At 40.0% G+C, this 14700-nt stretch overlaps 1 protein-coding gene and 1 long non-coding RNA gene across 3 annotated transcripts in view; one reads left to right on the top strand and one right to left on the bottom strand.

Moving 5' to 3' along the window:
- The window catches only part of LOC311132573 (S-adenosylmethionine synthase-like), a gene marked incomplete at its 3' end in the record, with an annotated part of 53608 nt that extends 47718 nt beyond the window's left edge, over positions 1-5890 (bottom strand). For both annotated transcript variants that reach the window (XM_084165832.1, XM_084165833.1), the window contains exon 1: positions 5641-5890. In XM_084165832.1, coding sequence (XP_084021958.1) covers positions 5641-5710 — 70 coding nt within the window. In that variant the 5' untranslated portion in view covers positions 5711-5890. The remainder of the gene's footprint in view (positions 1-5640) is intronic.
- Positions 5891-13241: 7351 nt separating this feature from the next.
- LOC311104805 lies at positions 13242-14284 on the top strand. The gene is made up of 2 exons (XR_014610188.1): positions 13242-13426; positions 13659-14284. It is a non-coding gene; the product is annotated as an uncharacterized lncRNA (long non-coding RNA).
- Positions 14285-14700: the final 416 nt, after the last annotated feature.

The raw sequence follows: 14700 nt of genomic DNA, 5'->3' as shown, positions 1-14700 counted from the left end.
AAACTGAAGCTGGAAAGACTGCAAGTTAGCTGCGTTTCGTTTGACCTTTTTTCTATTTACCTTTTTTTGTATATATCCATAAAAATGATGCTAGCTGATTCATAATTTAGACTGGCTGAGAAACGCTGCCTGCCTGTCTGTCTCATTCTGACTCCCGACAACGGTCATTACTATGGGACAGCAGGAGATCGAATTTGAATATTGAAACAATGTTGCAAATGTCGGAGAGACAGTCAGCAAGGTTGATACAAATCTCCGCTGTTGAAAACGAAATGTTAGTCTAAAAGAAATGTGAGATAGTGTCTAGATGCTTTTTATAGTGGAGATCAAGTTTATAAATTGCCTGGCTGGGCTGATGAGACCGTGGATTGTGCAGTCAGATGGAACAGAGTAAATAGGCATTTTAACATCATAGATTTAGCCGGTGGCAATTTGTGGAATAGACACTGGCTGGAATGTGGTTTTATCAAATCAGCATTCAGGATTAGACCCACCAGTTGTACAAAAATAAATACATAATGTTGCTGCATTTACCCTGGCCAGAGGGACAGGGCACATACTAGGCTGTATGCAACTGCTGTTGATCAGACTGAAAAATCGGTACGTTTTCATCACATACAACATGTCAGATCGCTAATGTTTGTAGGTTTCGGCAACATATGTGTAAAGAGTTTTAGCTTGTATCACGTTAGCTCAATAAATTGGCCTACCGAAGAGAAGTGGAAAGCACGCTTTGAGCTTTGCTAGACGTGCTTTGTGTCCAGCCTGCACTACCTGTGATTTCAGTTAAACTGATTGGTCAAGAAACGCACAGATCCTGCTGCACTCTGATGTGGACAGATATTGTGCTCGATTTGACAAATCATGAGGCAAATAGGTCTTAAAAACTGTACTTTCTACCTCTTTTTAACACTTTTGCGTCAATATGTTTCATTAAACTAAATAAAAATGATTGAAAAGTGCTGGGACAAAAGCCAGCTCAGAGCATTTCGTATTATTCTGTATGTAAATCCAAGACACTCCATTTAGTATGATATGTTATGTTTGGTATGGTTACATGAGACAGATGGTTACTTAAGGCAAAAATTAAAGTAGGGTGGATTGTCGGGGTGGATGGGTCGACATATAACGTGAAAGTCTAGCAACCCAAAGGTTGTGAGTTCAATTTTCATCACGGACAACTTTTGCAATTTAGCTAATTAGCAACTTTTCAACTACTTACTACTTTTTAGCTACCTTTCAACTACTTAGCATGTTAGCTAACCCTTCCCCTAACCCTAACCATTTTTGCTAACCCTTCACCTAACCCTAACCTTAACCCAATTTACGTACAGAATAATATGAAATGCTTTGAGACCAGGTTGGTGATCGATGTAGAAGCTTTTGTTTTCCCCTCTGCTGTTTCAATTGACAGGTGGTGCCCTAGTCTGTTGCACTTGTTGCGATAAAACCACGTGCTGTTATTATAAGGATGACAACATTGAATGTTGGCTTCAATTAGTCTTTCCATATAAAGTGTTCCATTACAAAGGGAAAAGTTTTTTTTGGTCACTTTCTCCTTTGGAAAATATGATACAATACCCTTCATCATCTCAAATGGCAACGGTGAGATTAGTATCAGACTTTATCAATGTGCTTGCGTCGCCAACATCGCTACAGTAGGCTAAAAAAAATTGCCATGGTATGCATGCATCCAATCTATTTAGTCAGGCAATGTCCACAATATCCTGACAGTTTAGAATGTAATAATAATTTGAATGCCACAAATACATAATTACAGTTGTTGGTTAGCTAGCTAGTGAATTTTTTGCCATATTACCATTGACTTGAAATCAGTCAGAACACCTCAAAACAAAACATGTTATCAAGAACAAGATCAAACTAGCTGAAACGAGTCACTATCTATCAGCTATCTGGCCACCCAGAATCACAACAACTCACAGACTTCTGCCCCATTGAAGCTTGTGCATCATTTTCGTGATGTTGTCAGCTAACCCATCTATTGGGAAGCAGTGGCATGTATTCATGGATGGCAAGGGAAGCCATGCTTCCCCAAATATTTGACCAATAAAACCTCCAGGCTGTGTAAGGGCTATTTGACCAAGAAGGAGAGTGATGGAGTGCTGCATCAGATGACCTGGCCTCCACATTCAGCCGGCCTCAACCCAATTGAGATGGTTTGGGATGAGTTGGATCTCAGAGTGAAGGAAAAGCAGCCCACAAGTGCTCAGCATACGTGGGAATTCCTTCAAGACTGTTGGAAAAGCATTCCTGGTGAAGCTGGTTGAGAGAATGCCAAGAGTGTGCAAAGCTGTCATCAAGGCAAAGGGTGGCTATTTGAAGAATCTCAAATATAAAATATATTTTGATTTGTTTAACACTTTTTTGGTTACTACATGATTCCATATGTGTTATTTCATAGTTTTGATGTCTTCACTATTATTCTACAATGTTGAAAATAGAAAAAAATAAAGAATGAGTAGGTGTGTCCAAACTTTTGACTGGTACTGTATATATATATATATATATATATATATATATATATATATATATATATATATATATATATATATATATATATATATAATAATAATTTATCTTTCATCTCTATGTGTTTTCATAATTTTCCGTCAATTCGCAAGTGTCTGAATCTCACTGGAGAAATCATCCGAACGAGGGAAACAGCACCCCTCTGACTCAGTATGTGTAGCCCATGTATCTGATGCTGTCTGGAACAAAAGAGTATGACATGTTGCTGCCGTAGCATTTGATTGATTGATGCCAGCAAGCATTTGGCCTCCCTTGATATTTTTTAAAAATAAAGTAATTAGCCAATCAGCATTGACCTGAGCTCAACTGCGGGTTGTCCTGGCGCATCATTCCAATCAAATCACATCCTAAGCAAAATGTCATAATTGTCAGAAAAACAAGTCTCTTTCTCGTCTGCTTGTGTTGATGTCGTACAGTAGATAACTTGCTAAATCGGCCCTTTCCTAAGCCATGGATGGAGATGTGGATTTGGACTTGTGGTTTTGATTTAATTCTCTGTACAGGCCAATGATTATGACGGCGATTCTGATCTAACCATAAATTCATATATTGTGCCACTGACCTGCGATGATTGAAGTTCCATATGTAGCCTAGATGTAGCCTAGTAGGCTCATGTTAACTAGCTAGCTAGCTAACTTAGCTGGTTCATTGTTGCCCGTGCGAGGAAGTTAGGCTAGCAAGCATTTTAGCAAGATAGCCAATGAAAACAAAAACTTAAAGCATACTCTATGACAGAGCCATAGACAGTTTTGCCAACATGAAAGAGAGGAGGATGGCATTGGCGTTCAACTAGTTTACAAGTAGGGTAAATCCCCCAAAAATGTTTACTTGTGCGCACACACACACACGCAAGCACTAACACACACACACACACACACACACACATACACACACAGTCAGAAATCAGTGGAATGAACAGCCACATGATATTGAGCAACATTGATTGGACTAAATTGTTTTTGGTATGTTTAAGTTTGTTTTCAGTGTATTAAACTAAGCATATGAAGCCTTGTTGATTTCATGATTTAAGAAGAGTATTAGGGCGAAGTGAAGAGAACATTTTTTGAGAATGAAGTCTACATAAAATGTTGTGAATGAAGTGGCAATATTTTGAGAATAAAGTGACAATATTTCTAGAATAAAGTAGCAATATTTCGAGCATAAAGTAGCAATATTTCGAGAATAAAGAAAACATTTTTAGAATAAAATCAACATTTTGAGAATAAAGTCCCAGTTATATTTCAAGATTAAAGTAGGGGATTTGGTTAACTGCATGTCGCCCTGGCTCCCTGTTGCTGTGTGCGCCACCGGTGAAATGCCTGAAGTTAGATGGCCTGCTGAAACGATACTTTAGAATTGGCTTTAGTAACAAGGAAACCCGATCTCTTTTAGCACATAATAACCATATTATTATAAGAAGGCCTATTAGGACCTGGAAGAGGTTGTGCCACAGATTCTTTTCAGAAGGAGGAACCACACAGACTCAGATGAGGTATTTAATCGTAGTCCGTGTGGTTACATACAACAACCCTCCAAAAACACCTTTGCGTAAAACCCCTGCTTCGTTGTTTATTATTGAAATATTGCCACTTTATTCTCAAAATATTGCCACTTTTTAAAAGTACTATCATGCATAAAAGATTCCTCAAAGTACCACCTCCTGTTTTGTTTTCTCTTAACTTGGCCCTAATAGTCTTGTGTAGTTAGCTTATCGCAATGGTACAATAACTTTTCATACCTTTCACAATCAGGATCTTTGTATGACAGTTTGTGTTTCTGTGAGTGCATGTATGTGTCTGTGTATATATGTATGACTGTCTATGTTTCTGTAAATATTCTCACACACAGGGTCAGCATTGTTTGGTTAATCTAGCCCAAAGAGGGCAGAGTAGGTTTTAGCACTTTTGATTGGACGTGAAGTTAACATGGTTGGAGGGGGCAGGGTGTATGGGACATCAGACCATTGGTTGCTTTATCAGAATGAACACGTTACAATAAGAGCCAAATCAAACAGCAACATTGAACCCCCCCCCCCCCCCCCCCCCGTGCTGGCAATAGTGCACTGTGGGAGCATATGTCACTCTCTCTCCCCCTTTCTCTCAGCAATGCAACTCTACACCAGACCTCTACTCAATATCCCCCTCAAAGAGAGAGAGAGAGAGGGAGAGAGAGAGACAGAGAGACAGAGAGCGAGAGAGAGCGAGAGAGAGAAAGCGTGACTGGGGGAAGAGAAAGAGAGAGTGGTAATGATGAGTGCCTGTCACATGTCTATGGGGGTAGTCTATCAATGGAATACCATCCATATGCTTTCATAGTAAATGTGTAAATGTGTCTGCCAGGAGCACAGACAGATTAACTACCTCCAGGGTCTTATAGTGGCTGGTTAGATACTATCTTTGTGTCATAGAGCACCAATATGCTGCGTTTCTACATCAGTCCGGTAATCCATTTTTGAGTTTAAAAAAATGATTTTGTCTGTAATCAACTTTCATTTCTATGCACATTTTGTTAAATTCTGTCTAATTTAATTTAATTTTCCATCTTTTATATCTATATACCAGGGGTATTCAGATCTTACCCTAAGACAGGGGTGTCAAACTCATTCCACAGAGGGCCGAGTGTCTTCAGGTTTTTGGTTTTTCCTTTAAATGAAGACCTAGACATCCAGGTGATTAGTCCCTTACTAATTAGTGACTTTAATTAATCAATCAAGTACAAGGGTGGAGCGAAAATCCTCAGACACTCGGCCCTCCGTGGAATGAGTTTGACACGAGGTCCAAACTACTGCTGGTTTTTCTGTCCTACCTGATTTTTAATTGCACCCACCTAAATCAGTCCCTGATTAAAGGGGAAGTATTAAAAAAGTACTGGAACTGGCTTTGAGTTCCAGATTAGAATTTGATGCCATGCATCAAACATATAATGTGCATTATCAACATTGAGTAACTATTCACACTTCATCTGACAGGCACAGATGTAGGTTCTTATTGAGCCTGTTGCTATTCATGTGGGGCCACGGCTAGAAAAAATCTGGAGTACTGGTAAAGAGCAGGTAAAGAGAAAGTAAAATGGAGCCAGGTGAAGACTCACCTGGATGTCCCTCTCCGACGGACTCAGAAGTGAACATGAAGGACCCATCATCCAGCAGAGTGTCACTCATTTTGACACAGGTAGGTGCTCAGAACCACTCAAAAACACAGAGAAGTTCCACCGTTTCCTTCAACAGCAGCCAAATAGATCTGGTGAGAGCTTTATATTCCTGCTCGAGAAGGTAGAGCGAGAGAGAGAGAGAAAAAAGAGAGAGCGAGGGTTGAAGCCCTGCAGCCAATTGACTGTCTGTCTATCCAATAGAACTCCTGGACTATCTACACATGGTCCTATATATGGCTAAGAGAAAGAAAAAAAAACACACACACAAACACATCATGCGAACCCATGGGACAAACCATTCCAGGGGGAGTTGTTGATTGGAGGGGATTTAAACTTTTGGGAAGTCTCAGTTAAACGCTTGTTCTTTCCACAATCCTGAATGGTGGAAGGAATCTATCAATTCTGTCGTCCACAGGGGTGCTGCTGTAGCCCAGACACCGTTGTTGGGCTGTAGAACGCAAAGTATCACTCCCCCATATTCTCTGGGTTGGTTAGCTCTCCCTTAGGATTGAGCTGGGGCTGTGTAAAGGTAGAGAGAGAGAGAGAGAGAGAGAGAGAGAGAGAGAGAGAGAGAGAGAGAGAGAGAGAGAGAGAGAGAGAGAGAGAGAGAGAGAGAGAGAGAGAGAGAGAGAGAGAGAGAGAGAGAGAGAGAGAGAGAGAGAGAGAGAGAGGCTTTTACATATGATGCAATGTAGCGTGTTAACTACCTTTCCTCAGCTACTTTGGTTTAGCAATATAACTGGATGTACAAAAACACGTTTTATTAATAGGAAAATAGATGGAGAGAATTTAACAATATAAAAATTTCTATAGTTGAGTATTTTCCTGGTATTTTATAAATGTTCTATCCCGGGAATAAATCACTTTTCTCCCGTGACCCGGTATTTCCCGAAAAAAAATCGGAAGTGTCATTCAAAAGCATTATAAAGCATATAAATACGTCTGGATTTGATTAGAGCTTTGATCAGCATGACATTTCAAACCTGATGCTACCTGAGCCTGATGAGCCATATATTAAATAGCCTACATTTTATGAGCCCTACATTAATGAGCCCAAGCCCAAATGATTGTTCTGTTATCCAACATATATTATATAGGCTACTGCACATTACGCACGACAGAAAAACATAACAGCCCATAGATGTAGCTAGCTACAGTGGGGAAAAAAAGTATTTAGTCAGCCACCAATTGTGCATGTTCTCCCACTTAAAAAGATGAGAGAGGCCTGTAATTTTCATCATAGGTACACGTCAACTATGACAGACAAATTGAGAGAAAAAAAATCCAGAAAATCACATTGTAAGATTTGTAATGAATTTATTAGCAAATTATGGTGGACAATAAGTATTTGGTCACCTACAAACAAGCAAGATTTCTGGCTCTCACAGACCTGTAACTTCTTCTTTAAGAGGCTCATCTGTCCTCCACTCATTACCTGTATTAATGGCACCTGTTTGAACTTGTTATCAGTATAAAAGACACCTGTCCACAACCTCAAACAGTCACACTCCAAACTCCACTATGGCCAAGACCAAAGAGCTGTCAAAGGACACCAGAAACAACATTTTAGACCTGCACCAGGCTGGGAAGACTGAATCTGCAATAGGTAAGCAGCTTGGTTTGAAGAAATCAACTGTGGGAGCAATTATTAGGAAATTGAAGACATACAAGACCACTGATAATCTCCCTCGATCTGGGGCGCCACGCAAGATCTCACCCCGTGGGGTCAAAATCATCACAAGAACGGTGAGTAAAAATCCCAGAACCACACGGGGGGACCTAATGAATGACCTGCAGAGAGCTGGGACCAAAGTAACGAAGTCTACCATCAGTAACACACTACGCCGCCAGGGACTCAAATCCTGCAGTGCAAGATGTGTCCCCTTGCTTAAGCCAGTACATGTCCAGGCCCGTCTGAAGTTTGCTAGAGTGCATTTGGATGATCCAGAAGAGGATTGGGAGAATGTCATATGGTCAGATGAAACCAAAATAGAACGTTTTGGTAAAAACTCAACTCGTCGTGTTTGGAGGACAAAGAATGCTGAGTTGCATCCAAAGAACACCATACCTACTGTGAAGCATGGGGGTGGAAACATCATGCTTTGGGGCTGTTTTTCTGCAAAGGGACCAGGACGACTGATCCGTGTAAAGGAAAGAATGAATGGGGCCATGTATCGTGAGATTTTGAGTGAAAACCTCCTTCCATCAGCAAGGGCATTGAAGATGAAACGTGGCTGGGTCTTTCAGCATGACAATGATCCCAAACACACCGCCCGGGCAACAAAGGAGTGGCTTCGTAAGAAGCATTTCAAGGTCCTGGAGTGGCCTAGCCAGTCTCCAGATCTCAACCCCATAGAATATCTTTGGAGGGAGTTGAAAGTCCGTGTTGCCCAGTGACAGCCCCAAAACATCACTGCTCTAGAGGAGATCTGCATGGAGGAATGGGCCAAAATACCAGCAACAGTGTGTGAAAACCTTGTGAAGACTTACAGAAAACGTTTGACCTGTGTCATTGCCAACAAAGGGTATATAACAAAGTATTGAGAAACTTTTGTTATTGACCAAATACTTATTTTCCACCATAATTTGCAAATAAATTCATTAAAAATCCTACAATGTGATTTTCTTGAGATAAAAAATCTCATTTTGTCTGTCATAGTTGACGTGTACCTATGATGAAAATTACAGGCCTCTCTCATCTTTTTAAGTGGGAGAACCTGCACAATTGGTGGCTGACTAAATACTTTTTTTCCCCACTGTATATGCTCTCTTGGGTAAATAAATGAAACTAGCTCCAATAGGCTTATCTTTTTGAGTGTGAACTGTATTACTGTACTGTATTGTACTGTAAGCACATAGTTCAAACCATGATAAAGCAAAAGAAAATGTGATTCTGGTGCAGCACATGCGGCCTAGAAAGTTACAAGTATAGGCTAGCGAATTTGATTTTAACTTTGAAATATAATAGGGCCTATTTGTATAGTTAGTAGGCTGACACATTCATAATATTTCCACTAATGTTATTAGCCTACCTCCTCTTTCTCTCTCTATTGTTGCTTCATTCCTTCCTCGCTTTCAACAGTTACATGACATACGTTTCGTTGTCCTTATCTTCATCATTCTAATGACATCCTTGAATAATATAGGACTAGAATTAGATGCAGAAGGCTTTCACTTCTCTTCACAAAGATTTAATGGTTATGGGTCTAAATAAATAACTGCTATAGCCTGCCGCAATCGCGCGTATGCTCTTCTTTCAAACTACCAGTGAGTTCTATTGGGTACTGTTTATAACATTCAGCAAAAAAGAGCTTGCATCCCTCTTTGAATAGTCTATTGGTATAAGAAATGCAACAAAAAAAAAGATGTCCAGCAAGCTATTCTAGTCTAGCTTTTGCTGCATAGGACTCCAAGAGCTAAGGAGCGTTTTTTAATGAAAGGCCAGCGGAGCACAGTTGCTTGCGTATTGCGCAAGAGACAGAGGGTATAAGTTAGAAGCTTTCTATGCATAACCCGTCATTAATTAGCTAAATATAAGGCTAATACTGCATTGAATGTATAACCTGAAAGTGGTAGGCTATGACATATACAGTGGGGAAAAAAAGTATTTAGTCAGCCACCAATTGTGCAAGTTCTCCCACTTAAAAAGATGAGAGATGCCTGTAATTTTCATCATAGGTACACGTCAACTATGACAGACAAATTGAGGGAAAAAAATCCAGAAAATCACATCGTAGGATTTTTAATGAATTTATTAGCAAATTATGGTGGAAAATAAGTATTTGGTCACCTACAAACAAGCAAGATTTCTGGCTCTCACAGACCTGTAACTTCTTCTTTAAGAGGCTCCTCTGTCCTCCACTCGTTACCTGTATTAATGGCACCTGTTTGAACTTGTTATCAGTATAAAAGACACCTGTCCACAACCTCAAACAGTCACACTCCAAACTCCACTATGGCCAAGACCAAAGAGCTGTCAAAGGACACCAGAAACAAAATTGTAGACCTGCACCAGGCTGGGAAGACTGAATCTGCAATAGGTGCGCAGCTTGGTTTGAAGAAATCAACTGTGGGAGCAATTATTAGGAAATGGAAGACATACAAGACCACTGATAATCTCCCTCGATCTGGGGCTCCACGCAAGATCTCACCCCTTGGGGTCAAAATGATCACAAGAACGGTGAGCAAAAATCCCAGAACCACACAGGGGGACCTAGTGAATGACCTGCAGAGAGCTGGGACCAAAGTAACAAAGCCTACCATCAGTAACACACTACGCCGCCAGGGACTCAAATCCTGCAGTGCAAGACGTGTCCCCCTTCTTAAGCCAGTACATGTCCAGGCCCGTCTGAAGTGCATTTGGATGATCCAGAAGAGGATTGGGAGAATGTCATATGGTCAGATGAAACCAAAATATAACTTTTTGGTAAAAACTCAACTCGTCATGTTTGGAGGACAAAGAATGCTGAGTTGCATCCAAAGAACACCATACCTACCGTGTAAAGGAAAGAATGAATGGGGCCATGTATCGTGAGATTTTGAGTGAAAACCTCCTTCCATCAGCAAGGGCATTGAAGATGAAATGTGGCTGAGTCTTTCAGCATGACAATGATCCCAAACACACCGCCCGGGCAACGAAGGAGTGGCTTCGTAAGAAGCATTTCAAGGTCCTGGAGTGGCCTAGCCAGTCTCCAGATCTCAACCCCATAGAAAATCTTTGGAGGGAGTTGAAAGTCTGTGTTGCCCAGCGACAGCCTCAAAACATCACTGCTCTAGAGGAGATCTGCATGGAGGAATGGGCCAAAATACTAGAAACAGTGTGTGAAAACCTTGTGAATACTTACAGAAAACGTTTGACCTGTGTCATTGCCAACAAAGGGTATATAACAAAGTATTGAGAAACTTTTGTTATTGACCAAATACTTATTTTCCACCATCATTTGCAAATAAATTCATTAAAAATCCTACAATGTGATTTTCTGGATTATTTTTTCTCATTTTGCCTGTCATAGTTGACGTGTACCTATGATGAAAATTACAGGCCTCTCTCATCTTTTTAAGTGGGAGAACTTGCACAATTGGTGGCTGACTAAATACTTTTTTCCCCCACTGTATATATAGGGCTATATATCAATCAGGGGCCTAAGTTTGGTTTTAGAAGTGGGGGGGGGACAACATTATTATATATATTCTTTTTTATCCAGTTGGATAAACACTCCAAACAGCCTACCCGACCGCTCGGAGGCGTCCGCATGGTCCTAAAGCACACCATTGCCTCGTTTTGTATCACATTCCAATGATACAACTGGAGGGGACAAAAATGCAGTGAAAGTTACGCCGCTGATATCAATCTTTGTTGATGGAGAGAGAGAAAGACTCGAGAGTGCTCGCGCGTGCACTGATTTAAAGCAATGACATTCACGGGGGGGTATGAAAAAAAAAAGGTAAGTAATGTATGCACTAACTGTAAGTCGCTCTGGATAAGAGCGTCTGCTAAATGACTAAAATGTAAATGTAAATGTAAGTGATAGGCTGTTTTAAAACGTAAGGAAAAAAGATAAAACTTTACAATTAAAAAACAAGGTGACCCCGAATGCCAGATGGAGATGAATAAATTAGAGGCGCATTTGGTCTTTATGTTACTGTAGCATAGGCTATGCTGCAGCAAATGTAGGCCTATCTGTCACCAGAAAAAAAGTTACCATAATGAGATGATAGATCTACCTACATGCATTGTGAATTGCGCTCTATACTGAGATGGGCTGTTTGTCCCCACCCTGAGTGTTGATTCATCATGCAGAGGCCTTAGAGAAACCAGATTTAGACATTGCATATCATTTAACAGTTCAATTTCACATCATGCTGTTCATATAATACATTTATTATAATTGACTGGTTTCTCGCAGTTATTTACCCAGAGAAAAGGGTGTGGTTTTGGAAGGTAAATCCCGGTAAATCTCAGTAACCGGGTTCCCGCTGCTAGTTGATGTGTCACAGGAGGAGGCATGCAAACAAGTATTCTACAGATCATAATATTGGTTCTGAAAGCATGCAATGCTTCAAGTGTTTGGGCTACATTGTGCAATACATGTGTACTGTTTCAAAGCATTTGCTAGCAGTGGCTAGGTACAAACACACACACACACACACACACACACACACACACACATACACAACTGTAAACAATAAGACAGTCAACCAACCACATACCGTTTTTTTCAATCGCTTTGGTGCTATTTTCACAAGTATGTGATGAATTTTAAAAACTCTTAGTACAAAACTCCAAACTGGTTACACTTGTGACTAGGAAGTCTCATATTCAAAACTTTTTTATTGTGCATTTGTTTTGTTTGAAGACATCCTTCACCACACAACCATTGATCCAAAATATAAGTTTACTGTGAAATATCATGAGAACATTGATTTGATTAACAAAACACAACATAATGATATCTTCTCAATTTAGTTATTTGAACAACTAGTTAGTTTTATTAATCACTTTGGTACTATTTTCACAAGTATGTGGTAAAATTTCACAACTCAAAACAGATAATCAAAAAGGCAGTTTTTTCTAAACTTTAAGCACATTTTCAATTGACTAAGTACAACACACAAAATCACACAGTAACTTTTTCACCAAACCTAATCAGTATTTTATCTAGAAATACCTTTCATGTAAAGTAATTGCCTTTTACAATACAATGCTCGCTATACCTTTCATATGATTATCTTCTCATTTGTTTGAATACATTTGATCATCACTTAATCCAACTGTCCTTAATGGTTAATCACTTAACAGTTTGGTAAACCTATAGATTTTAAACTGGTTTGTCTACTTTATATGGATTTTGAGAACTACAGAAATAATACGTGTGTTTGTAAAGTATAAACATCTAAATGACATGTATGATACATGATAACCATACATAATGTCTACTCGTTATTGCTAATTGATTTCACATAGTGTTAACCACAATTGGTCACCATATAAAACGGTGTGTGTGAACACTTGCAATTTCTTTCAACATGGAGCAGGATAGACAGCAAGAGAGAGGAAGAAATCAATCGAAATCAATGAGCTCGTGGATAAGGGGCCTGTCAGAGAGGTGGAACAGGGCCCCATCAAAGAGGTCAAAGATATGGGCATGGGCCCTGTCAAAAAGGTGGGCATAGGCCTCGTCAAAGAGGTGGGCATGGGCCCCGTCAAATACGTGGACATCAGAGAGAGGGAGGCAGACGGCAGAGAACTGTTGTATCTAATGAAGTCCGGGCCATCGTCATTGACCATGTGATAAACAGAGGCCTTACCATGGCAGATTAGTTCACCCCAATCTGAAAAGATCAACAGTCAATTCGATCATGAGAACATTTTGCCAAGAAAACCGATAAGTCTGCAGGATATGCACTATGCTTTACCATTATATTTACAGTAAATGACATATTGTAATGCATGTAAATTCACAAAACATGTTACAGTATTCTTACAGCATGATCTATTGACAGTATACTCCATTCTACCCTCAGAATTGACAGAAGACCCCATGGTGGTGGCTGTGGCCGTGTGCTGACCAACCAGAAGGAGTGGGCAGTGGTGGAAATGGTGAGGGCCAGGAATGACATACGGCTGTCTGAAATAAAGCAGGCCATTGAGGAGAACGATGACACCTTTGCCAATGTGGCATCCATCAGCCTACCAACAATCACCCGCCTTTTGAAGAGGCAGCAGGTATCTATGAAACACATTTACCTGTTGCCTTTTGAGAGAAACAATGACCGGGCGAAACAACTGTGGGCCGAGTATGTTCATGTATATTACTATTATACTGTATTACTGTTACTATTTGAAACATGCTACTTCACAATATCATATTGGAACTACACTGTAAAAATATATTTTTAGAGGGTGATGGTGCTTGATGATGCTGTGAACCATGACAAGTATATCTTTGTTGATGAAGCAGGCTTCAACCTGGCCAAAACTCGGCGCTGTGGGCGACCATCCAAATGCCAGGACAACGTGGGGGAAACATCTCCATGTGCGCAGCTAGTGTATCTCTGAAGATGGTGTGGTAGGACGTAGGCCATTACTTGGATCCTACAACGCTGCACACCTCATTGTGTTTCTCAATGAAATTGAGCAGGCCTGTCAAGGTATGTCATTGTCAGGTTCCATCATGTAGAGGTGGTTCAGGTATGGTTTCGGGCCCATCCCCGACGCTATACCTGCCCCCATACTCTCCTTTCATCATGGTGGAAGGTGTACGATCGCCATCCCAATGAGCGTGTCACCCTAATTCGGCCCATGGATGAGGCATGCGACAACATCAATGCAGACCCATGTCAAGCTTGGATTTGCCATGCCAAAAGGTTCTTCCCGCGGTGCATGAACAATGAGGACATTCACTGTGATGTGAATTAGAATTTATGGCCAAATGCCAGGCTTAATGCAAATTAATGCGTGCTAAACGTAATGTTTTATTTTCATTAATTTTATTTGTTTCATTAAATGTCTTACATTTGATTACAGACAGTACACCTATGTTGCAATTATATCTGAAAAATTAAATGTGTTTTTTTGCATGAATGATTGTAGAGGCTGTCTTCATTGATCACACCTTTGATTACACATTGGATAGATATTATGGAAATTATAGATTTTCTGTAAATTTTGTTGGGTAATGTAAGTGTATTGCCTCATGTTAAAACTGTGTAATTTACAGTACTATAGCATATTACTTTCAACACTTCTAAGGCCAATTTGAAACACGTACAGTACCTTGCATTGTTTGCTATTGGATTAACTGGTAGTTAGAATGACTAAATTGAAAATATATTATATTGTGTTTTGGTGATTAAACCAATGTTCTCATTACATTTCACAAACTTATATTTTCAATCAATGGTTGTGTGGTGAGAGATGTTTACAATCCAAATGAATGTACAATGACAGGTTTTGAATGAAAGACTGGCTGCGTTACAAGTGTGACAAGTTTGGAGTTT

Source organism: Coregonus lavaretus (assembly GCF_964263955.1).
Source record: "Coregonus lavaretus genome assembly, chromosome: 1".
Taxonomy (NCBI): Eukaryota; Metazoa; Chordata; class Actinopteri; order Salmoniformes; family Salmonidae; genus Coregonus; species Coregonus lavaretus.
This window is presented reverse-complemented; position numbering and strand designations above follow the sequence as displayed.